General features: G+C 54.8%; 1 protein-coding gene across 1 annotated transcript in view; it reads left to right on the top strand.

The window, feature by feature from the left end:
- Positions 1 to 5,993: 5,993 nt before the first annotated feature.
- Positions 5,994 to 24,661, top strand: part of ci (transcriptional activator cubitus interruptus) — a 105,105-nt gene continuing 86,437 nt past the window's right edge. Inside the window, exon 1 of the mRNA XM_025297387.1 lies at positions 5,994 to 7,696. Within this exon, the coding sequence (XP_025153172.1) occupies positions 7,452 to 7,696 (245 nt within the window). The 5' untranslated portion in view covers positions 5,994 to 7,451. The remainder of the gene's footprint in view (positions 7,697 to 24,661) is intronic.

Here is a 24,661-nt window from a genome sequence, read left to right as displayed (position 1 = left end):
GCGCCACCTCTGCTCTGATCCTCCGTCTCTCCCTCGTCGTTCCTCGCGCTCGTCCTTCTTTTTTCCTCCTCCTGCCGCCGCTCATGTCGTACCCGGCGAGGAATATATTCGCAGGGTAGTCCGTGTTTTGCCGATATAGTCGGGTTAAGCGGCACTCGCCCTCGCGCCAGCGGAATCCCTTCAGTGACGTCATGAGACCACTGTCCAGTCCGCGCTGCTAGACGCTTCGTCACGATTCACGGCGGACCCTCCGTGAAAATCTCCCCGAGCGCGTTCCGAATCCGAGGCCCACCCCCGCCCTCCTCCTCCATCGAGATCGCCCTCGGTTTCTCTCGTGGCGCGCGTAGGACGAGATCATCGTATCCGGCGTAGCTGGATTATTTGGCCCGACATAACCGGCTGTTTCCCGCGTGCTGACAGTGATCGAAACGGCACCGGAGAATGCCCCCGCCGTTTTTTTCCCACGCCCAAGTGTCGGCCGGGCCCTGTAATAATAAAGAGGCGCCGCCGTTGCGACCGCGCGCAACGTACACCGACGACGGCTCGTTTCGTGCGGGGGGACCTTCTCGGGGCCCCACCGCCGCGTCGTGCCGCGCGTTCTCTGCCTTCATCGTATATATCGAGTCGCCCGACTCACGAAATCCCAGGAAATGAGGAACAAATTATCTCGTCAGACGGACGCACACCGGTTTCAAGCGACGAGAGGATCGCTCGTTGGCTCGGGGCGCTGAGGGAACGAGAAGGGCCCCATGCGCCCCCTCCTACGAGAGAGCCGGGCCCGCTCCGGCCGTCCTTCTTCTGCCCGGCCGTTCCCTTCTCGCCGTGCCTTCCCTACGAAACTTCACTGTCCTCCTCTATCCATAACCGTCCCTCGTTCCCGATAACTAACTGACCCAACGCCTAGCGCCCCGCGTGTCGGCACAGGCGGCTCCTTTCTTACCTGATCAGCGCGTACGGACACATACACACACGTGCACGTGACGTACGCACGCACGCACGCCGTTCGTAGGGCCCAGCCGCCGTCACGCCAACGATGTGCAGAAGAGGATGATGAGGTAGGAGGGGGTGTAGGGGGTGAGTGCCGGTTAATGAGCTAGAACCACGGGGGGCTCGGAAACGGGCCCGCAAGGCAACGCGAGGCTCCATCGGCTTTCTGAGAAGTCACGAATCGCAGCCTGCGGCCGCTCGTGTTACGTTTCCCGCGTAAAAGCCGCCACTTCTTGCGGCTTTCGCCTACCGCCGTTTTCGGCCCGCCGAAGGCGCGCTTGTTTCGGCGCAGCAGCGTATTTTCTTCGATCGAGTCGCAAATTGCCCCTGCGCACGACGTCGTCCTTCGTGCGCGCCATCGCGTTATCGCCCGAGGTCTCTCCGGGTGGGCGACGGTCGCAACCCCAACTTCGGTACCTAAGTCTCGCCTGGAAACCGGCGACAGAGAAGCGACGGAGACAGAGCGTCCCGGAGCAAGAGCGACGCGAATTGGCGCGTGTTCAACGAGACGACGAGAAGAGCCGAGAGCTCTCGCGAAATTTCGCGCGGTATTTAAGACATTGGACGAGATGAGAGAGTGTCGAAAGATCAATAGCGATCCCGGGGAATAATCCTCACGGAGCGCTGCGATGTTCTCTCGGCTGGAGCGAGCGAGAGCGAGAGGAACGACAGGGTGGAAGCATCGGCGTGAGAGGGAGCGAGAAGGAGCGAGAGAAAAGGTGCAGCGGGAGTGGGGACACCTGACCAACAGGTACCCGGTGAGGCCCCCCATAAGCAGTCCCATCATTGGCTCGGCCCACTCCCCCACCAGCGTCCAGAGACTAAAGGGTTCCAGTCTTCCCTTTCTGCAGTCAACATCCAACGTCTTACTGCTAGAACGCCTTCCAAGCAAATCGAGATGCTCGAGGATAATGAGAGATGCTGAGATGCGCCACCGCGAGTATCGCTTTTCTCCTCCCGTTGTTGCCCGATTTTCACAGAATCCTCGAGATCGTCCAAGTGCCGGAACGACCAGAAACCCACAAGGACCCTCTCGGTCGCTTCGAAGAACACTGCGTGCGATTGTCTCCTTCATGCTTCATCGACTATCACAAAGAATGAAAAATGAGATCTCCGCGCAGATGCGCCACAGAACGATCGCCGAAGCAAATCGGCGCGCGGGCGATCTCACGATTTCACATTTGTAAACACCGCTTGAACACGCCGGCCCCTCTTTTGTAAACACCGCGACCCAGTATAGAACAATAACGACAACAACATCGCTCAGCACCGTCATCGTGGGATAACGACCGAGGGGCGGGGAGGAGTGGGGAGGTGGACAAAGGCTCGCGAAAAGCGAAAAACTGGAAGCTCTCGGGCAGGAGGAAATTCCAGCCGGCCAGAGGGATGGAAGAGACGGGGCGCAGGGATTCTCTCATACGCCGCCGGTCGTAACGAGCGCGCGGCTCGTTGTTGCTGCCTCGGCCCATCGCTGTACTCACATAGCGCATGTAACACGCGTCCCTTTTTGTTTACACTGGGCTAACACGACTACCATGAAGCGCAGCAACCACTTTTTGCGGCACGGCACTCTCTCTCTCTCTCTCTCTCTCTCTCTCTCTCTCTCAGGAGCAGTCCTGTAAGACGGATCGATTGGACGTAGCCGCGCGCTCGCATATCGGCACTCTGTCGATTTTAACGACCGCTCGCGCGCGGGTCCATTCACTCAGCCCGGGCCCCGCACAAAGCGATCCCCCGGCTTGACAATTCTATTTCTTGCCTGTCCCCCTCCCCCCCACCGCCCAGCCCTCCCCCGCCCCGCCGCCGCCGGCCATCACCCACCCTCCTCCTGCCGCCATTCGCGGCGCATCTAAATAGCCGAGCCGGCGGTCGACTACGGCGATTCAAAAAGTCGACAAAACGTATCGATTGGACACACCAAGGGAGGAGACAGGAAGTCACGCCTGTCGCGCGATATCCCAAACTATACGTTCGTGGCGAACGCGCATTAACGGCCTGATCGCTCCCCGATTTCATACTACTTGTGGTCTTTTGCGATCGCGAACAAGGGCCTAACGTTCCGAACGACAAACATTCGACGGAGAGAGAGAGAGAGAGAGAGAGAGAGAGAGAGAGAGAGAGAGAGAGAGAGAGAGAAAGCGAGCGGCAGCTCGCTTCCGCGGCCCGGCTCCTCTTTCGGCAGGACGTTCCGGCCGCGTGGAATCGTCCCCGGTATCCGCGCCACGGCACGACGAGCACCGGAGCCGAGTGGAAAAGCCGCCGGCGCCCGCGCATGTTAACATCCCCGTGCCAGTGCAGAAGAGCAGGACGATTAGGACGGCGCTGATTCGCAAGAACGAGCAAGCCCGAGTCGATACCTAAAAGCCCGCGCACGTCGTTGTTCCGTGCCGGCTGATTGGCCGGTCGTTCGCCGATAATTAGGTCCCGCGGAACGGAATCCCGCTGCCGGGCCCGCAAAATCAACAAAATAATGAGTAGTCACGGGTGTTTGTCGGCGGACGCGAACGTGTAACGCGGTTCGCGGCTGATGAGGAGGGTCCCGTTCGCTCGCTCGCTCCGTAGAGAATTACACGGACGTGTCGGTGGGCTCGGAGGAGGGAGGGTGACTGAGCGAGTGGGGTGTGAGGGACAAACGACTAGCAGGTTGAAGAGGACAACCGCAACGAGTCGACGGCTAGTTAATGACTCTATGCACTTCATCCCTCTTCCCCGGCGGTGATTATCGAAGCGTCCGCCGTTGTCGTCGTCGTCGTCGTCGTCGTCGACGTCGAAATCAGACTCAAGGTCGATGCGTATCTGGCGCTACGCGCTGATGCCGGGCGCATTTTTGCGATTCGCGAGCGATCGTGATGATTATTTTGCCGCCGTGGACGCGCCTCGAGCGCGTCGTCCTTTTTCGCTCGATGCCGCTTCGTCCTGGCATCAGTCACAGGTATCAGACGATGTCTGATATTCAGGCACCTCCAGCACGGATCGACAATTGTTGATTCGTGCCGGGTCCAAAGAAGATCGATGAATCTGAGGGTGGTGGAGAGGAGGAGGAAGCAAAATAAGAAGATGAAGAAGAAGAAGAAGAAGAAGAAGAAGAAGAAGGAGACGATGACGACAACGACGGCGACGACGACGACGACGACGACGACGAAGAAGAAGAAGAAGAAGAAGAAGCAGATGCACCCCGTCTGTAAAAGTGTTCGCGTCGCTGTTTATGAGCGCACGCAAGCGACTCCGAAGTCCCAATAAAGGCGCTTGGGACAGCGAGACGCGGTGAACGGCTTCCCGAAATGGACGCTCGTTAATCGCGCCGAAGAAATAGATCGCCACGAGAGACGCCGACGAAACGCAAGTCGCACCCTCGCCGCCGCTTGTCTCACACGTGCTGCCCGGCAACACGAAACCGGAGCAGCCGGGGAGAGGAGGTCAAGCGAAAACACGAGGAAAGGCACGACGTACTGACAGTGGGCGAACGAGACGTGTCTTCGCTCGCCGCCGTCGGGTGACCAGATTTTTCCAAGCTTGTCCCTTGTGCGACTTGGAGAAATCGGCGGCTCTTTTCAAGCGAGCCGAAGAAGCAGAGAGAGAGAGAGAGAGAAACACCGAGGAGACACATGGCGAAAATTCACGGTAGAGTCCACCGGAAGCTGCGACTGCGGAAAGGACACACGTGGTTGCCGTTCGCGGGCCGGCCGGTCCCTACAGCGCTTTTCCGTCCAATACCTTTGGATCAGGACTGCCGACGGGGAGAAAAAGGACCTCGGTCGTAACTTTTAATCTGTAAGAATGAACATAGAAATCGGTCCTCAGCTTCGACCGCAACCTCCTGGACAAACTGTAGCGGCGCGGTGAATCACACAGGCTGCTCCCTCGAAATCAAACGCGACCTCGTCAACTATCATCAACCTCGCGCGCGACGGTCTTCGGCCGCGTCTTCCAAGTTCATCTCGTGAAGCGTGCTCGGGGGAGGAACAGGGAGAAGGCGAAGCGGAGAGGAAGAAGGAGAGGGACTCGTCTCTCCCCGATGCACCCACGCGCTTCCCTACGTAGTCGCGGGAACGAGACGAGAGATCCGAAAGGGCCGAGGGTGGGAGTCAGGGACGGCTGGTGCTAGTTGAGTTGTCGAGCTGACACGCGTTCTCTCTCCTCGTTCAGCCGTCGGTCCAACGATCAGGTCTCTCTTCGTCCTTCGCCACAGCCGCATGTTCCCTCTCTTCTTGCGAACCTTCCCACCATGTCCGATCGAACCGCCTCTCTTTCTCTCCCGCATCGTTCCTCGACGTCTACTACTACCTCTTCTCCGTGGAGTCTTCTCTCTCTCTCTCTCTCTCTCTCTCTCTCTCTCTCTCGCTCTCTCTCGCTCTCGCTCTCTCTCCCTCTCCCCCCTTCTCTCTCCTTGATCCACATCGGAGAGGCGTTCGCGCCGTCTTCCTCGGTCCCACGTCGAATTTTCCTCCTCGCGTCTACTTCGGCGTCCTCGGCCTCTCTGTCGCACGCCCACCCGACAACACACAACCGCAGCAGCCACCGCCGTACGCCCGACCTCTCTCCTCCTCGACCATGCTCTCTCTCCTGATGGTTCTACCAACGGAGGTGGTGGTGCTGCTGCCGTCGTCGCCGCCGCCGCCGAAGCCGCCGCCGCCGCCGCCGCCGCCGCCGCTGCCGCCGCCGCTGCTGTTGCTGCTGTTGCTGGCGGTGGTGGTGGTGGTGGTGGTGGTCGTGATGGTGGTGGTGGTAGTGGCGATGGTGATGGTGGTGGTGGAGGAGTCAGTACCGCCATACCCGCCAAAGCACAAGCACCGTGACAGGGTCCGGATACGACGCACGTTCGGAGTCCCGTGCCTTTCCGGAGCAGACAACCTTTCTTTCCTCTCTCTTTCTCTCTCTCTCTTTCTCTCTCTCTCTCTCTCTCTCTCCCCTTTTTCTCTTTCGCTACCTTTCTCTCACTCTCGCTCTCTCTCTCACTCTCGCTCTCTCTCGCTCTCACTCTCGCTCTCTCTCGCTCTCTCTCTCTCTCTCTCACTATCTCTCTCACTCTCTCTCTCTCTCTCTTCCTCCCTTATTTTCTGTCTGCCACTTCTCCCTCACTCGGCAACCCTCGTGCTCGCACGGGGACGGAGACAGATAGAGAGCGAGAGAAAGAGAGAGAGACTCGGCGCGCGCCGCGAGAGGAGAGAATTGGGATCTACGTTCTAAAATACAGCCAGGCAAGCCACCTGGACAGTGCAACCTGATGCCGGATCGTTCCGAAGTCCCCGGGGACAGGAACAAGTGTCGCCGCGAGCGTGTCGGCCCGCCGAACGGCGGCTAGTGATCAGCGTCGCTCGGCCGCTCTCAACAACACTCGGTGCCCCCGGGACGCATCCGTTCGCGCGCAGGACGGCGGTCAGGAATGCGATCGCGGGGACATTGGACGCGCCGTCAGAAGCAGTCCGATTCGCTCGCCGACGAGGCACGACGCGGTCTCGGCTCGCGCGGATGGTGGCCGTCGTGGCGAATTAATCGCGAGGATGGTGATCGCCCGGCTGCGCGGCCTTATCCGGTAGATCTGACGGGGCGAGGGTACCGCGACGGCGACGACGACGGGGTCGTTCGCGCGGCGATAATACGTGTCGTGGCTGCGCGGCGCGCGACTTGCCGCCGGGGCTATCAGTGACCAATCGAGCTTGGCCCGCGTGGATTAACAGTGAGTCACCGTATTCGGCGGTCAGTGAAAGGAGCTGCGGGTGTCAAAGCCGGGCTCTCTCGTGGGATTGTCGCGGATCAGCTCGGATCCGTCGGCTCGAGCCGGAGCGCGCTGGCGCGCTGGCGCGCGCGCGCGTACGCGCTCGTGGCGGAAGTGGTATACACGGCGGGGATTCCCGGGGACGATAAAGACACGGCCGGCGAAGAAGCGCCAACACACCGTCACCACATCGACGAGCACCGACGGGCCGACGGACGATCGTCGTGAGCTAACGAGCTAACGTCCAGGAACCAACAGAATTGCTTCTCGCGGGGGCGCCGACGGGCCCGCCGCCGCCGACGGCAGCCACCTTCGCCTCCGCTCGCACTCGAGTTCCGACAACGAGGATGTAGACGTGGAGGGCTTGGAGGGTGCGCCCTACGAGCCAACATCCGTCTACCAGGCGGAGCATCTCGCTCGGCAGGCGCGAGCGAGCGGCACCAGCAGCAGCAGCAGCCACGAGCAGCAGCACGTCTCATACGCCGAGCCGCCGCCGCCGTCGTCTCGCGGGCACAAGTGGACCGCTTCTCCGAGCACGGACTATGTCTGCGGTTATCACCGGCCGCCGGTCTCATCGTCGCTCTCGAGTAGTCGTCGAGCACGCTGCCAGAGCGATCATCTGTCTGCCTTGATCCTGGAGCAGCAAGGCAGCGGCAGCTACCTGGCGCAGCACCTGGCCTTAGCAGCAGCGACCGCAGCAGCGACAGCAGCAGCAGCAGCAGCCGCAGCGTCGGCGGCCGCCGGCAAGATGCCGGAGAAGGAGGTCGCTTATCATCAGGAGGCTTTCTCCTTGCTGCCGCCACCGCCACCGCCGCATCACCCGCACACGGCCTTCTACGCGGCCTTCCATCCGCACCCCCATGCACCACCGCCGCCGACCTTCCACCCGCATCACGGCCCGCCGCCGCCGCCGCCGCCGCATCCGACGCACTCGGTGACCGGCTGGGAGCACCACATCACAGCCGCGGCCTTCCACGCACCGCCACATCACCCGTGAGTCTATCTGTCATTTCTCATTCATTTCACGCCCCGACGGAATTTCCCCGACCCGACGCGAAAACGGCCCGGGGTAGCTGAGAGAGAGAGAGAGAGAGAGAGAGAGAGAGAGAGCTGCCCTTCGCTCGCCACGGCGGAAGAGAACGATACTCGTGGCGATTGCACGTGGCGAGGAGAAACTACTCGGGGTAGTCGCTGGGGTTTCGCGGTTTTGCGCAGCTCCGCTGATGTAACTGGACTCTCCGGGGACCAGGCGAGAACCCGGGCTGATGATTGGCGCGAGAAGTTTTTACTCGCTCGAACGCCCTCGATCGCTGTAACTGGAACATCGTTTCTCGCCTCGGAGCTCCTCGCCAAGTGAGGTCTTTCTCTCCGCGTTCAGTCTCTGCTGCTCTCTCAGTTATCTCGGGCGAGCTCCGAAACAGCCGAATGTTCCGACAAATCTTCCCGATTACGATAACACGGGAATCGTTTCTCGTCACGACGCAGCTACGCGACGAGCTGAGGTACGCGCGCGCGCGCGCGCGCGAAAAATAGCTTCGTTAGTGCGACTGAATTTTCCAACGAAGAAGTCACTTTGGAGGATCAGAGAAATTCCTCCGCGGCGAGGAATCTAATCAGTCGATTACTTTCACTCGGTCCAGCCGAGTTTCACGATAGCTGGACGCTCGTTCGGACAAATTCTTCTTCAGTCGTCGAGTTTTCGTCCATATCTCCCCGAAGGCACTCTCGGGAAAAGTCCGCGGGCGCTCGCGATCGCCGTCGGGGAATCGTCCTTTGTACGGTCGTGCGCGAGCGAGAAATCTCAGTTTCGCGCGGGCGAATGGCATCCGTTGGAATCTCGTTGACGAGGAAAGATAGCTTTGTCACTGCCACCGAAAACATTCTTCTGTACATTCGGCTGCTTTGAAACTCGAGAGAGACTCGCTCGAGGCGACTGAGAACAATTGACTGAATGAAAGCTGCTACAGCGAGGCTGATCCTTGTCCTTACGGCCGATTTTTCATCTGATCCGACCAGGTAACGCGGAAAATCCGACCAGGTAACGAGCCGACTTTTGTCCGTATAATTATCGTAATTTCTTGTTTGTTCGAGAAAAAGAGAGAAAGAGAGTCTCGATGCGCAGATCGATCGCGGACGAGATTAAGTGACGGCAGAACTCCGCGTGCGATTAGACATTACTTTTCCGCGAATGTCAGGTCGTAATATCGACTGGCGGAATTTCGATCAACTTTGTTAATAATTAGCTCATCATCCCGCCGGCGCGACGTGTCTCGGCCGGCGCGGCGACTCCACGCAAGCGGAAAGACATTAATTTATGCGCGCGCGCGCCCTCACCTATAATTCGCACGTACTGGAATATAAAGTACAGCGGCTCAGTCGCGATTTGCGTAACCACGCGATAGCGGCTGATAAAAATTGCCACAATAACGAGCCGTCATTTCATCTGTGTTTGCATGAACGGTGCGATTAGCGATAATCGCACCGCGGCGGGCGCTAACGAGGAGCCTCGAGAAGACGGCAGGCAGGCAGGATAAGCGAGCGAGATTGGGAAAAGGGCGTGAAAACGCTTCGAAGATCGGATGCCGATGTGAGCTCGGAAAGAAAGCCGAGCGTCGGCGCGCGAATATCCTCGACTTACGACACGTCGTAATATCCTCGTTTATCTGCAAAATAACACCGTGCAAAATTCCATATCGTAAACTTGGCCATATTTTTGATCCGAACTGTCCAATATCTGTAGGGATTCGGCAGGATCAAAGGATCTTCTTGAGTACATAGAAAAGAAACTGAAGCCTCGTACTCGGTATCTCTGAAACGCAGAAAACGCAACACAATTTGCTATTTATAAATTCTCCGGAAGGATCCTCTCGGCTAAAGTCTCTAGGTTAGGAATCAAAACAGGATGATACGCATAATGTTCAGAGTATGAAGTGAGTGTTGAATGCAATACCGAGAAATCGAAGGCAGGATAAAAATTTAGGAGTCTCGGAATAACGGACCAATTGTCCGGTTCTCAACGTCTCGATGCGCGAAGAAACGAGCTTCTTCTGAAAAGAGACTTGCAAAAGGCATCCGTTAAGACATTTTCGAACAAACGACTGCTGGAATTCGAGGCGATATTTCTTGCCTTTCTTTCCTTTTCTGCACCAGCATCCCTACGGGTTTTAAAAAATTACGACATCTCGAAATTCACAAAAGCGAAAGACCTTCCGATTCTTTTTGCAGTGTCTTCAATCGATCAACAGTATTCCGAAGAGAAAACGATAGAGTCGTTTTTACAAGTTTGTAATTCCTCTTTCGAACACGGTTGACCGTTTTCGGATGTCCCCGAAAAGGACAGTCGCTCCTTTGGCGGAGCTTTGGAAGAGCCGCCAGCTTCTCCGGAGCACAAACGGTCCTCGGAGGAATCAAAAGTTGCGGGCGGCTAAAAAACGTCGCTGAAGGAATCGCAGAATATTTTCCGCCGGGTTCAGCCGACTGCACACATTCGGCGATCTATCCGTCGGATACGGAACGGCAGGCGGTACGAGAACAGGTACAAACAAACTACATCGAGAGAACTTCGTCTTCTTCTTCTTCTTCTTCTTTTTCTTTTCCTTCTTGTTCCTCTTTTGTTCGGAGTCGCGCGCCAAATCGCCGCGCCGCCGCGTATCGAACGGCCGCGGAAGAAGCGCGCGAGGCGCGGCGGAGAATCGCGTTACAACAGGACGGACGCTTAACGTCTTAATCGAGTTAATTAAGGTCCCTTCGCACGTTTGCGCATTCCGCGAACACGACACGCGATCGCACGCAACGAGATTACCTCGACACGCCGGCTCCGCTGCTCTACGTGATCTCTCCGCGATCCCGCCGGCCGTGTGGAAACGGCCGATGCGATAATTAGACGCTTCGACGCTGCCCGAACAAAGTCGCGCTTTTCTTCCCTTCAGCGCTTCATTTTCACCATCTTGCTGATCGCGCGTCCGGAGGATAACAAAAAGCGAGAGAAAAAGGAAGAAAGGGAGAGAGAAAGAGGAGAAAGCCTGTACTCTCCATTATTCCCTGTGAGAAGCCTCTCTCTCTCTCGCTCTCTCGCTCTGGGTATACCATGTATCGCAGGTTCGTGACTTTCAGACACTACAAGAGCGCGCTACCGCTCGCCATCCAATCCCCGGGACGTGTTCTTTTTCTTGTGTCATTCAGTTTTTTCTCTTTCGACGAGTTTGCACTGTCACACCCGTCGAGCGGCGACTTTTCTCCTGGGCAGCCGATGCGATTTGCGTCTATACATTGTATGCACTGCGTAATGCGACGCTTTGTAAGCGGTTCTGATTGTGTATTGCTCACCAATGCGCGTTGATGTCCCGCGACGCGATGTTCAGCTCCACGTCCTCGACGGCATCCGTCGTCGTAGCGCTCGCTCGGCGTCCCACATGTCGATGGCACTTCACTTCACTTCACATCGCTTCGCTTCGCTTTACCTCGTTGCGCCGCACTCGCGACGTCGCGATCGTTTCAACGTCGCTGGACGCTTTAGGGAGAAATACCCAAGACAAAGTTTAGCGTCTCGACGAGAAAACGAGCGAAGCCGCGCGGCGCTTTTGGCAAATTCGACGGAAGGAACGGAGATACGGAGTTTCGTCCACGTGGAAAAATCTCGGCGAAAGTCGAGATACTCGTTTCGCGGGAATTCTGGCTGTCAAGACTGGAATGTCCGATTTAGCGGCGATTTCGAACGAAATGATACAGCCATGTCGCGTGTGAGAGATTTGGAAAATTAGCGCTCGCGCCGATTGCAAAAGCGGCGATCGTGAGCAAAGCCGGCAATTGCGAATTCCGCCTGCGATGACGCAATAGTAGCGTATATTTCTGCCACGCGACATTAGTGCGCTTTTTCAAACAATCGGGCGGTCACCGATGGATAAATAATTCCGTTCGATATTTGTGAATTTTCAACGTAGAAAATCGTGAAAATTGCGTACCAAAATATTTGTGCACATTAGCGGGATCATTAGATCGAAAGTATGGAAGCAAGTTTAAACACATCAGAAGTTTGAAACGAAAAATTTAGAAGCAGTCTTTAAGAAGGATGCAAGAGATATCATGCGTGCGAAATCCTACACAGAAAGATGAGTGTTTGTGAAGACAATCGCATGATGAAATACAGCCGGGAAACCCATTGTTACAACGAGTGCTACTACAGAGAATTATAAACGACAACAAATACAAGCTGTCCAGGATCTTTTGGAAACGAAAAATTGCGAAGATTAATCGGATCAAACTGAGAAGAAAAGTCATTTTGCAGAAATCGCAATGGTTATTAAGTTATTAAAGATTGATTTTATTAATGATTTATGAATAATTAATTTTCAAGTTATCAATCAAAAGAGCCCCCAAATGTGGTCATTTTCAATCATTAACAATCTAATAACTATCGCGATTTTTGCAAAATCCTACATGATTTTTCCTCTCAACCTTTGATCTGATCAATCTTCACAATTTTTCGTTCCCAAAAGATCCCGGACACCCTGTATAACCGCGAAAATGTCTGCAGCTTCCAGCGAGATCGACCGCTTCTTTCTTTCAGTACACAAGCGCGAAGATCTACGAATCAAATGTATCCCGCTGATTTCTTGCGCGATCATACCCGATGGAAAGCATCGGCCGAAATCCGTCCTCCATCTCGCTCACCGATTTCCCCGCTGCGAGATCGAGTCGCGCTCAGCATCGGCTGCGCAGGGCAAATGCGCGTAACCGGTAATTCGCGCGGAGAAGCCGCCGCCTCAGCGGCGGCTAATTAATAGTGCGCGATTCAGAAGTGGCTGTCGTGCAAAAGGTCGGCCCGCGCGACGCAGTCGCGCCTGTCGGACGACATGAATACTTGGAGCGCGGCCGGGGGAAAGAACGGGGCGCATTAAAGAGCGTTGTAAAACTCGGCGCTGATTCCAACGGGGCACTAAATCAGCCGGCAAAACGTAGCAGGTGTTCCGGGACGAGCAATCTCACCGGAGCTCCGCTATGTCGGTCCAATTAAGCATTTAATTGCAACAGTTGCCACCCTCTCGATCATCCGCAATATCGCATCGCGACGGAGAAGGGGTGAGGGGGCAGGGGGCGGGGGGAGGGGAGGGGCGCGGGCTCGGCCGGCCAATAAATCCTCGTCGGCCGACAATTTTATCGGGGGACGCGAAATTGCGCGCTCGCGCGTAGAATATCGATCTGCGTATAATTACGGCGACTACATTACGCGCGGCCCAGCGACGCTCGGCTGAATCTGCCCGCGTGTAATCACGCGGAATTAAGAGGATACCGACACACCAGGAAGACGTCGCGCGGCCGCGTAGGTGCTCCCGCGGAGTATCGGTAATTTATGGAAAAACGTCCTGAGTGTCGAGCGATTGCATCCTCCCGCTAGATATCAATTATCGCACTGGGAAGAAGGTCTTCCCTTTTTTGGAAGAATAAGAACGGGAGACAGCGTAGAATTATTCTCAAAACAGGGCTGCGCTGAATCCAAGCCTTAAAGTCTCGCGAGGAATGGAAGAAATTAATGACGTCAGATCTGTCATCGGTCCGTACGATAAATAATTTCTGGCATTCGGAAACGTGTGCGTGTACGATGTCCGTCTTGGCGATTCATATTCCCTCCAACCCGCTTCCCCCCCCCCCCCAATCCGACGGTTGGCTCCGTCGTGACACTGACACTGTCATGGCGCTGGCGTGCGATCAGGCAATTGCCGCGAAAATCGTCGGGAAGCCGACGAAACATTTCGATCGCACGTCCGGCGGGAATAACAAACAGCACGCGTGCTTCGCGGCATGTGCGTCACTCGCCGGCACGAGGTAATACAATGTAACACACGGAGGCAATGAGTGATGATACGATAGCGTTGATTTTTATCACAACAAAAAGTAATGATTTCGTCGCGGATCTACCAACGCTCTTTTCTCGCTCGCGTTCGGCCTGCTTATCGTCGGCGAATGCGAATGAAAATGCCTGTCAATGCGCAGCTTTATTCGTCCACCATCTTGGTCCGTGGCGCTGACTTTCTCACACTAAATCTTATTGACACGAAGAATAAACGTAAAGAAAGATACCGAGGTATAAACAGATAATTCCAACCTAGGAGTTGGGGCCTTCTGAAAGGCCCGATGTAACGAAAACAACCATCGACGCGAACACTCGCAGCGTCAGAGCGGGAAAATAATCCGCACAGAGTCGTATCTGGAGATTCTCCCCGTCGCGATCTCTCAAGTTCAACGGAGCACTTTCAAGTCGCCGGGGGTTAGCGTGGAATCGAGACTTCGACTCGGCCGCGGCGAGGAATCCCACTCACAGGACGATATATAGTAAAGCACCACTACGGCCGTCACTTGCCTCGTTGCGCGGCGCATAAAACGGCTCTCGTAAAGTGGCGAGATGAATATTTCGGCGCAGCGAGGGGGATCCTCGCGCGCGCGCGCGCGCGCGCGCGATCAGCGGATTGTTTTACTTCGCGGCGGAGTCCATAAGCTCTCGGCGGCCCCGGTAATAATGCCATTGACCCGGAAGACGTCCGTCCGACTCGTCGTGCCGCGATTTGTGAATACGAGCGGCCGCGGAGAATGGACGACGGGGGATTTACAGAAATATCACGCGCGTATCGCTCACTCTCCCCGCGTGATGCGGATGGCACGGAGCTTTCGCGAGTGTCTTCGCCACACGCACTTGTCTCTAGCCGATGGTGTTTCCAATCAAATAATTTTAACGGCATTCGGCCGACGTCGCATAACTGTACCGATAAATAACCGCGTGACCTGCCGCGAAATTCTAGCAAGTCCGTCGTCGCGATTCGGACCCAAATGCGCTATTTTGGCTGAAGCTCTTCTTACACATTTCTCGTTTTGCGTTTAAAATCGTGTTAGCTCACGAATCACGAGAAACAGAGCTCCCATCAGATTACACGCTTGCGTGTGTAAAAATGACACGTACTTGAGTGGAGGATATTTTTATTAAATAATACAGCGGTCTGTATCGCGAATTAGGATATACTCGGATCGAAATCCAAATTTATGGAAATTATAGAGAGAATAAAATCCTAAATAAAAATAAAATCCTAGAAAAAAATAAAGTCGTAAAGAAATAAAAATAAGGAAAGAGGTGGAATGAAAAGTCGAAGAAATATTGGGAAAACTTTGAATTTCCAACTTAGAATCGTGTACCGAAATATTATATTCTCCCTGGAATCTACTCAGATTTCGGGCAACTTGAAACCTAGTTGAATCAACAATTTTTTATGTGGAATATCGTTGGATTTAGGAAGGTGAATTAAACGACGCCGACGTGCAAAATGAATTTCTGAATCGCGGTACATGCGTAACCCGAACGGGATCGAAAAGGTTTAATGCGTAAGCACGCGCGATATGGTCGATGAAAATTTCCGTGTAGCCTGTTGGGGCAAGACGGAATAGAGGAACGATGGCGGGTGTAAAATTCATGGTACGCGCCGGGCGCCATATCCCGTCCCTGGCTTCCCCTCTCGCGGTCTTGAACAGATATTTTCGTCTCTTTACGAGGACGCGAGACACGCCGTGTATTTTTGCCTTCGGCGTTTCTCGCCCCCATCACGGCGAGCGATATCGCCGGTTCCGCGGCGTTTTCCCCGCTGACGAGCCGCGTCCGACGTTCCGACACGATAAATACCAGTTCCGCCCGGCTTAAGTGCACGTTCGCGAAATGAACGGCGCAGAGGGAGGGTGCCCGTTATCGCCGCAGAATGACGTGGATCCTGATTCGGTGGACATGCATTGTCCCGAGAGATCAAGATCTCGAAATATGGTAACTGACAATGAGACCCAATTTCCCACAAAGCCCATATAACGCCGAAATCAGAACGATAATAACTTGCGTAAATTCTGCAAAGCACTCCTTTCGGTATACGTGACATAATAAAACTGATCGCGAATGAAATTCGATCGAAACGAGTAGCAGGTGAAAAGCGAGAACAAAATAAATATAAAAATAGATAAAATGAAATGGAAAGTACGTGTAAGGTCAGATGTGTCAATAGACGTTTTAATTAATACCGGAACACGACATCCCGAAGTGCAATTTCCCTGAAGCGTACGATTGTCGCGGGGGAACGGGAGGGGGGGAGAACTATTAATAAAAAATGGTGCCCACAAGTGCATTAATGCATATCCGTTTGAAAATACATTCGTTGTATTCGAACGAGCACAGATACTAATGCACCGTACAAGACGGACCCCGTCCAAATTCGAGAGACTATTTCTCAGTATTCAGATCCCGGTTAACGATTTTTCAGAAGACTGCACCGCTTTTCAGACCTTGATGTGCTTCCCCTCGGAAGAACGCGCGTCCATCCCCGAGAGCCGGTTCCGTTCGACGACGACGGTCCCAAAATTGGACCGATCGGAGAGCGAACGCAATCGTGCCGAATTCGAGCGTCCAAAGTCCCAAAGAGGAGGGAGGCGAAGCGGCCGAGGAGGGACGATTTTTATATCGCAACCGAAACAGCCGCGGCGCGTCGCGCCGGCCCCACGCGCCGATATCGTGGGAGGGAAATCTCCCGGTCCCGCTGAGAAACGGGACACAAACAATGCGACAGGATCGCCTCTCGCTGTCCCGTTTATGAATCTCTTCATTGCGTGGGTTGTCGCGCGCGCGCGCGTGCGAGCGCGAGCGGAGGGTTGGGAACGGAAGAGAGACGGCGCGCCGAGCGAGGATGCGGGCTGTCGTCTCGCCTCGTAGGAAACAAACGAGATGCACGGGCTACCAGACATGCTGGTGGGTATTCGTTCTTCGTGCGAGCATCTCCCCCCCTCCCCTCTCTCTCTCTCTCTCTCTCCCTGTCTCTCGCATCGAAGCGTCCACGACGACCATCCAGATCTCGAATCTCGAGACGCGCTCGCGCGCGCGCGCGCGCGCGCGCGTAAAACGCCGCGAATGCTTTTACTGGCACTTTATCGGCGCGAATTCTCCGCGACGCGGCGCGCCCTTTAATTTGCTCCGAGAAGATGCGACGTGAGAGCGCGCTCGCGAATCCTTGAACTTCGTTTTATCGAGACGCGCCCGTTCGCGCCCGTGGAGCACACCAATGCATTTTCTCTCGGCCTCTCTCTCTCTCTCTCTCGCTCTCGCTCTCGCTCTCGCTCTCGCGGGCGCTCTTTAATTCGCGCCGTTGTCGGTGCGAGAGCTCGGCGCGGCCGCGAGCGGATCCGGACCGGGGCCGTTTCGCGCGCGCTTATAAGGCGCGGCCGATCCGCGAGCGCGCTTTCGGCTTATCGGAATACGCTCGGCGAGAGAAGCGGCGGACGTGTCTCTCTCGCGACACCTCTCGTTCCGCTTGTCGCGCGACGTTACTTTTGCATACCCGCCCGTTCGGATTTCATCCGCGACAGGAGGGAGGGAGGGAGGGAGGAGGGAGGGCAGGGAGCGAGCGAGCGAGCGAGAGAGAGAGACACACGCACGGCAATTCGCGGCCGTGTCGCGAAGCGCAGGGATTTTTCTTCGCTCATCTGGGAAACATCGTCAACGGCCTTGTCCAGGGTTGGCACGATGCTTGTCCGATGGATCATTCGAGGCAAATGCCGTTGGACACGGTCGAATGGGGTGACCGCTGGGAACGTCCACGCCGTCGACGATCTGAAAGCGAAGAAGATTCCAGATAAAGCGTGCTACACTGTGCTGCCCACAAAGGAGTCGGTAAGGTGAATGTCCCAATCAGTGGCAGTGTGCGAACTTGCGACGATCGCACACGCTTCCCTCGATACGTCAGGGTCCATGCTTGTCTCAAACGTGTGCTTTTCCTCCGAGTTTTATGCATCATCTTGTATTATTTTATGTGTTAAATTGTATATACTGTCGCAACAAATTTTCTGAAGAAAATTAAAGACCACGGCGAGCGCTGAGACATCATAATTACGAACGTGCTGCTGACACAGCGATTGTTCGAACAATTCGTGGATATGATCGGAAGTAAATATCGGACGTCTGTTCGTTAGACCCGTATACTCATTTCTTAACTTCTTCGGCCCTTTCTGGAAAAGTATCACACGTAGATGGAAAGTTTCTCATAAATTAGAAGAGATATAATACAATTAAAAACCCCAATTCTCTTCAAGCTTGCCAATTTATGTTATTAATTTATTAGCTTATTTTCACGCGATGAGGTTACCAATTGGGTCGTTCCTTATCTGCAAAAGGAAAAAAGAAAAGTATCTTTCCATGAGAAAATTAGAGACACTGCACTTTCCGTGTTCGACTAATCATCTTTCTCGAACTTCACCGCTTAACAAGTTTCCGTCGAGCAAGAAGTTTCCCTCCACCGAAAGGCGCGTTCGGTCCATTCATCGCCGCATCAATTCAAACTGTCTTTGGTGCCTCCGTGCGCGATGATAAATTACAGACAGATAACAACAGACACTAAATTACAGCGAGTAATCTTCGGCGATCGGTTGCGAAGAACAGCGCGTATCCGTGAAAAAACGCCGCGTCCCGCGGAAGTATCAGCGACACATCGTCGCGCCCCTCGCCGATTGGGATTATATTCGCTGCTCGGTGTCCGCGCACGCACGCAGTTACGGCCGCCGGCTGCGCAGCGCAGCGCAGCGCAGCGCGCACAGATGCGCGCAAAAACGGGGCCCGATTTGTCAGCGAGCGGCATCACGATGCGGACGCGGTAGGAGCCCGTCGAAGGAAGACATTCTCCTCGCCAGGCTTCGCCCGGCCCGGCTGCACTGCCCCTCCTCCCTCCCGGCTGACCCCTCAACGTACCCCCTCGTCGTCCTGCTTCGCGCGCGAGCGCGGCGCGCCGTCGCGATACGCAGCGCACGCGCGATTTATCATTCGCGCGCCGTCCATTGATAAATTCCATGCATTCATAACGCCGCGATCCGCGTCCGCGTCGCTGCGCGCCAGAGGGCCTCAAGGCTCCACGCAACGGGCCCCTCGGGCCCTAGGTGGGGAGGGGGTGGGTGGAAGAGACAGACACACGATACCCGGGCACGATAACGGCATGATAACGCTCGCGTGCGCTCACACCCCTTCGGGCTTCGTTTCGCAAAAGCACGCGCGAAGGCGGTAAACGCGAGACCTCGCGGTCGCGGAATTCACGCGTGAACTGCCCGCGCGGGGCCCGGGCCATTGTTTGATAACAATGATAATGCTAGTCTTCATTAACGGGGAAAGAGCGTATCGGCGCCTATGATGTAATAAAAAATAATCACAATGAAACAGGCCGGAAATTAGATCAAATGGTGAATAGAGGGGGTTGGAGGCCCCCTCCATAGGATGAAATAAATAAGCAAAGAATTGATGTAAGTTTGACGAAAGTACGAGTAAGTAATCGATGTGACCACTGATGTGCTTTGCTTCTTTTATCTCAAATATTTTTCCACATATTTAATAAAATAATTTATTAATAATTGATTAATAATTTATTAATAATATTAATAATAATTTATTAATGCTAATCAGGCAAGTGCAATTGTCACCCGCCCATCCGACCAAAACTCACCCATCGCTTGGATGTGACTTACGTGTAGCCGGAGGATGCGAGTAATTAATTATTTTTTTCTTCAATTATCGCGTTACTTGACGAGCAATTTTATGATTCCAAGATCGTTTGATCGTTGAAACAATCTTTAACTGAACTTGTCGAAATCAATTAGTCGAACTGGAACGCATTCGTCCCACAAACGCGATTATTGAATTGAGGGCAATTTATTTGTATTGTATTTTCAGTACCCTGCGTGACTAAGTCGTGTAACACACGCAGACAATTGAAAACTGAGCTTTTATTCGCGGCTCTGAGAATAAATATCGTTTTCATTAGAGTCATTGTGAGACTATCCGAACGTAACTCCGACGAATAATCACGACGTCGGTGGGGCTTTGAGAGATCCGACGACGAGTAATGACATTTCTCGCCACCCGTGAGAAAGCAGATCGCAGGCAGCGCGACGCTTCCCTCGGCGGCTAATTGCCTTGATGAGACAATTAGACGATGATACTCGCTGATAAGACGAGTTTGTTTTGTCTGCCTCGGCGAGACGGCGGTCTCCTCGCGTCGAGATTGCGGCGCGGCGCGGCGCGGCGCACCGCGAAAGGTTCTCGCATGGCTCAAATAAATATTCATTATCGCCGATGCGTTTTCATTCGCTAAGCCCGGCCTGCCGCGAAGCGCGTATCGATGAGACGGAAGAAGGTTCGCGGAACGCGCGACGAGATAATCGGCAGCCGCGCTATCAGCATCAGGTTTATTTCGTAGCGCGCGCGCGCGCGCGCGATATCGCTACGGCCGAGCGAGCGCGAGGAATAAAAAGTGCGACGGGGAGAGGTCGAGGAGTTGTTCACATTTGTTTCGAGCGACAACCGTACGGCGATGCCAACGGTAAATTGGCTTTCGAAACGGTCTGGGCGTTTCCAAGTTGCCGCCATCTTGATTTCCGACGCCGGAAGTGGAAAGACACATTCCGGAAATTCCTGTGAAATATACGTTGAGATGAAGCGATGCGTGACGCAAGATAAAGTCTGCAATCGACCGAGTGGTTCTGTGAAATAGTCCAAACACTTCTCTTCGGCTCTAACGAGAGCCAATGGATAAATTACCGTAAAATTCACGCGATAGGAGAACATTTTACATTTTAGTTGTTGTCAGAACAATAGAAAAGCGTGTGCGAGTTCTTTCGCAAACTCGATCGGTCGTAAGCTCCGTTGCTCGTTTCGGGATATAATTTGCAGGAACTTCCTCGAAATATACTTCCTCGCTCGCGGCGTCACAAATCGAGAGTTCCGCGGAAGAGGGGCCCAGGAGGCTCAATTCGACCTCTGGCAATTTTCTAGGGGCGAATCTGCTTCGTTCCGAGCCGCGGTTCCGAGGAAGCAGAGAGAACCGAGCCCGAGAGAACGAAAGCCAGCGCACGTTGGTGAATATTGATCTAATCCTACATCGCCGTTCGAGTGCTTCCGCTCGCGACGCGACGCGCCGCGAGGGGTTGTTTTCGGAGCGCGCACAGACGCTCTCTCGCGTCGGTCTCACGGTGTGCTTGGCGCTGCGTTCCGGCCGCGTATCGAACAATAAATATGCCTCTCCGATTCTCCCAAGCTGAAACAACGTGACGCTCGTGATGCTGGCCGAGAGAGAGAGAGAGAGAGAGAGAGCGAACTCGAAATTAAAGGCGTGCTCTCGATGGCCGCTCCGTGCGTCCAGAATAGGGCCCTTGGCGGAGTGTTAAGAAAACAATGATTCGCGCTCGCCGAGATAATAACAACAACGGCCTCCTTTCCCCCTCTGCACCTTGTGCACCGAAGTCGTCGGGTCCCTCTCGAGGCAAGGTGGCGACGAGGAAAAATGTAACGCTTATCGGGATGGCGGGGGAGGTGGGAGCGAAAGAGGGTGGCTCTCCCGAAAGGGAGAGTCCTCGCGGCGCGTTGCGCGCCGTCGTTCGGTCGGCTGCTCCCTCCGGATCGCGGCAGAAGAGGAGGCGAAGCAGGAGGATAGGAGGTTGAGGAGACGGGAGGCGCGAGGTGCGCCGCTGGTGGATGCATAAACAACGTTGTAAGTCGACGAAGCACGCGTGGCTCGCATAAAATCTCATAATGCCCTTGTCCAAACAAACGCACGGTGGCGGTGTTATGGCGTTGGAGAATTTACCACTCCGGGATCTCCATCGAGCCGAAGGGAAACAGGCAGAGGGCGAGAAACAGAGAGAGACAGAGAGAGAGAGAGAGTCGCCCGAGAGTGGCCCGGCGGGAGGGTACTCTCCTCCGGATTGCGCGTAGGAGCGCGGCCTCTCGAATATCCGGCCGTTTAAGTGCAACCGCGAGGTAAAGCGCTCCCTCCGATATCGCTTCTCTCCGCGGGCTCTCCCGCTCCTCCCCCTCACTTTCTCTCTCTCTCTCTCTCTCTCTCTTTCTCTCTCGCTCTCTCTCTCTCTCGCTCTCTTTCTCTCTCTCTCTCTCTCTCTCTCTTCCTCACGCACGCGCGAGAGCTTAATCCGATTTGCCGCGGTCGCGCGGTTTCGCTTCCTCCCCCGAGCCCCCGCCGCCATCAGCCCGCGGTCGGGAGAGAACGCGGAATTATTAACGCCCCGGCCGGCGGATTAACGGGGATGCTCGCCGCTTCGTGGAACACCTTGTCCGGGATTATCCGAACTCGAGCGCGGCACCACCACCCGCCGGTTCGGCGCAGGAGCAGCGGGAGGTGGAGAAGGGTGCGGGGTGGGGGAGGGGGTAGAGGAAGAGGAGGTTCACACGGGGATCCGGCGTCCGCTGATTTCTCGACGCACGTGTTCCGCGATAAATTACGAGGACGAGCACAAAGGAGAGACGCTCTCATCCCCTCGGACGCGCTCCGACCCGCGGAGCCTCGCGTGTTCGCCGCGCTCGTGAGCCGCGATCTTCATCCCCGAAGGGGCTGATAACTCAGGCCCGGGGGGAGGGGGGAAGGACCCAATGGCCCGATTGACTCGCGCGAGGAGATGAACGACATGTGAGTGAGCGAGCGAACGCGCGCGCGCGCACGCGCGCGCAGGAGCGCTCGTCGAAGCGTAAAGCGAGAGTCGCGGAGAGAAACGCGGCGAGACGGCCAAGGGAGAGAGAGAGAGAGAGAGAGAGAGAGAGGCGAGAGAATCTTCTTAGAAACGGCATAAAGATAACCACTCTATCCGCGCGAGCCGCACCGACCGACCGACTCGTAATCCCGGTCGCCCTCGGTATAGGCCCGGACGCCGTTGACTCCTGTCCACTGTCAAGTTAACGACGCGTAATGACAGCTGACAGAGGCGACGGCGGCGGCGGCGGACACGGTTTTCCAGTTGGATTCTTTTCGCTGCCTCGCCGCTCGGGCCCCGGAATTCGCACCGCGGAAACCATAAAGTCAACCCTCCGGCCGTCCCGCCGGCTCCCGCGGCCTCCGCCTCCCCCCCCCCCCTCGGTGGACTTTAATGCCGACCGCCGACGGGCGCGGGAAGGTCGTTCGTTCGATTTTATCATCGATTCGCCGCGTCGGAATCGTTAAGATCGGCTTCCCGTAAGTGGAATCGCGAGAGGATGCGCGCGCTATCGCAATGACGCCGGTGTGTATGTCCCTTTTTTCTGCGGTCTTTTCTTTTCCTTTCGCGCGCCTACGTCGAAACCATAAAGCCGGCTAAAGTCGAGTAGCCGGGCAATTTCGTCGCGAAAATCGGTGTCTCCCGGCAACGGGCGATATCCTCGGACGATAAAGTCTCGAGTTATCGTCCGGCTGTCGGGCGCGCTTATTCGCGCCGGACGGAAAAATACGCGCCAGCGAATGTCTCTCTCTCTCTCTCTCTCTGTCTCTCTCTCTCTCTCTCTCTCTCTCTCTCTCTCTCTCTCTCTCTCCCTCTTTTACCTCTCGCCTTCTATCGGCGATTCGCTTTTCCACCGGAGCAGCTCGCGCTCTTAATGTCGCGGACGGTAATAACGATAATAACGACGGTATTATTAATGCAACGAATATATAAGCGTCCTCTTTCTTTCTCTTCCTGTCCCTCTTTCACTCGTCGTTGCGATCGGAAAGATTTGTCGCAATGCAGAAAGCAAGGATAATACGTGTGTATTCTCTGAGCTTCTTGGAGTGGAATATCACTCAAGATTTTGTGGTAAGCAACACACACAGTATTTTCTCTCGAAGCGGTAATGAAAAACTTGTCACTCGAAGAGTGAGTGTCTCATTCAAGCTTGAAATGAGTCCTTTATTTTATATGAGCGAATATGCCCCTGCGACGGTAGGATACACAAAGTCTCAAGACAATTTGAACGCTCGAATGAGAGGATTTGTTTCCGGGAAATTCCCAAAAATTATGTTGTCTCACATATTAAACTGCTGCGCTCCGAAATGCTCCGGGAAATCGTTCGAATTCGAGCGACTGCCGTTGGTGATTCTACCTTTGGAGTGAAATTTCTTTGGAATGAACTTTGAAAATAGACGCGGGAGATGACAAAATTTCGAAACGTTCTCAGCTTGGAAATAGTCCGTCGCACGCAAGAAGAGAAACGAAAATAACGGACGAGCAAAGTGACCGTACGTTTTTCCGTCAATGAGAGACTCGACGTTTCAGAAAAGCCAATCCGGTTTTCCTTCGCGTCACGTTCGAGAATTCTCAGCCGCGCGAGTTTTTCCGTTCGCGCGGCTTCCATTCCGTGTTTTGCTGCCTGCCACCGTGCTAATTGAGCCATTAACTCCGCCCTTTAATCTTTCAGTTCTTCCCCCTACATTCGACTTCCTCCGTTCTCGGAACGGCAGGAGGAAGCTTCGTAAGATCCAAATCGAATCTTTATGTCGGCCGGCTCGACGAGAGAGAGAGAGAGAGAGAGAGAGAGAGAGAGAGAGAGGGAGGGGAGAGAGCGGAATACTCGACGTTGCTTTATCGACGTACAACCGAACCAATAATTTAGCGCTGAAGTGTTTTTCTTGTTTCTCCGTTCCCTTTTCTTTTTCCCCGTTTTTCTTCGTTGTTCGTCGCGATATCTCCATTTCATATTTGCATATCATCTCGATGATTGATCGTTACGTTTCTAAAACATCGGCGCGCGGCCTTGCGCGGTGGGAATTCCTCGATATTTATTTTCCGTAATACGGATCGCGCTCGAGTTCGCACATACTTCAACTGACATCTCGTGGATCGGTGTTTATTATCTTCCCGCTTTGACCGGCCGTCGTGGACGAGAGGGAGAGAGAGGACTCGCAAGCAAAACATTTTTGTATATACAGAGAAAATACGAATACCGGCTATGTCTTCTTCTTTATTGAGACCCACGACACGCCTGGACACGCTTGTGCGCCACGATTCTCCGATCGAGATCGAGGCGATTCACGATTTTCTAAGCGGAGCCCCGGCATAGCGACGCCGGTGGGGGGACATTTAGAAATGCGCGTCCTAAACCAACATCTTTATGGACTCGGTGTTTCTCCCCGGTCTCCGACTTATTACGTTGATTTATCGCTTTTGTAC

The sequence above is a fragment of the Harpegnathos saltator genome, unplaced genomic scaffold (assembly GCF_003227715.2).
Source record: "Harpegnathos saltator strain DR-91 unplaced genomic scaffold, Hsal_v8.6 scaffold175, whole genome shotgun sequence".
NCBI lineage: Eukaryota > Metazoa > Arthropoda > Insecta > Hymenoptera > Formicidae > Harpegnathos > Harpegnathos saltator.
Note: the sequence above shows the minus strand (reverse complement) of the source record. Positions and strands in the feature narration are given on the sequence as shown.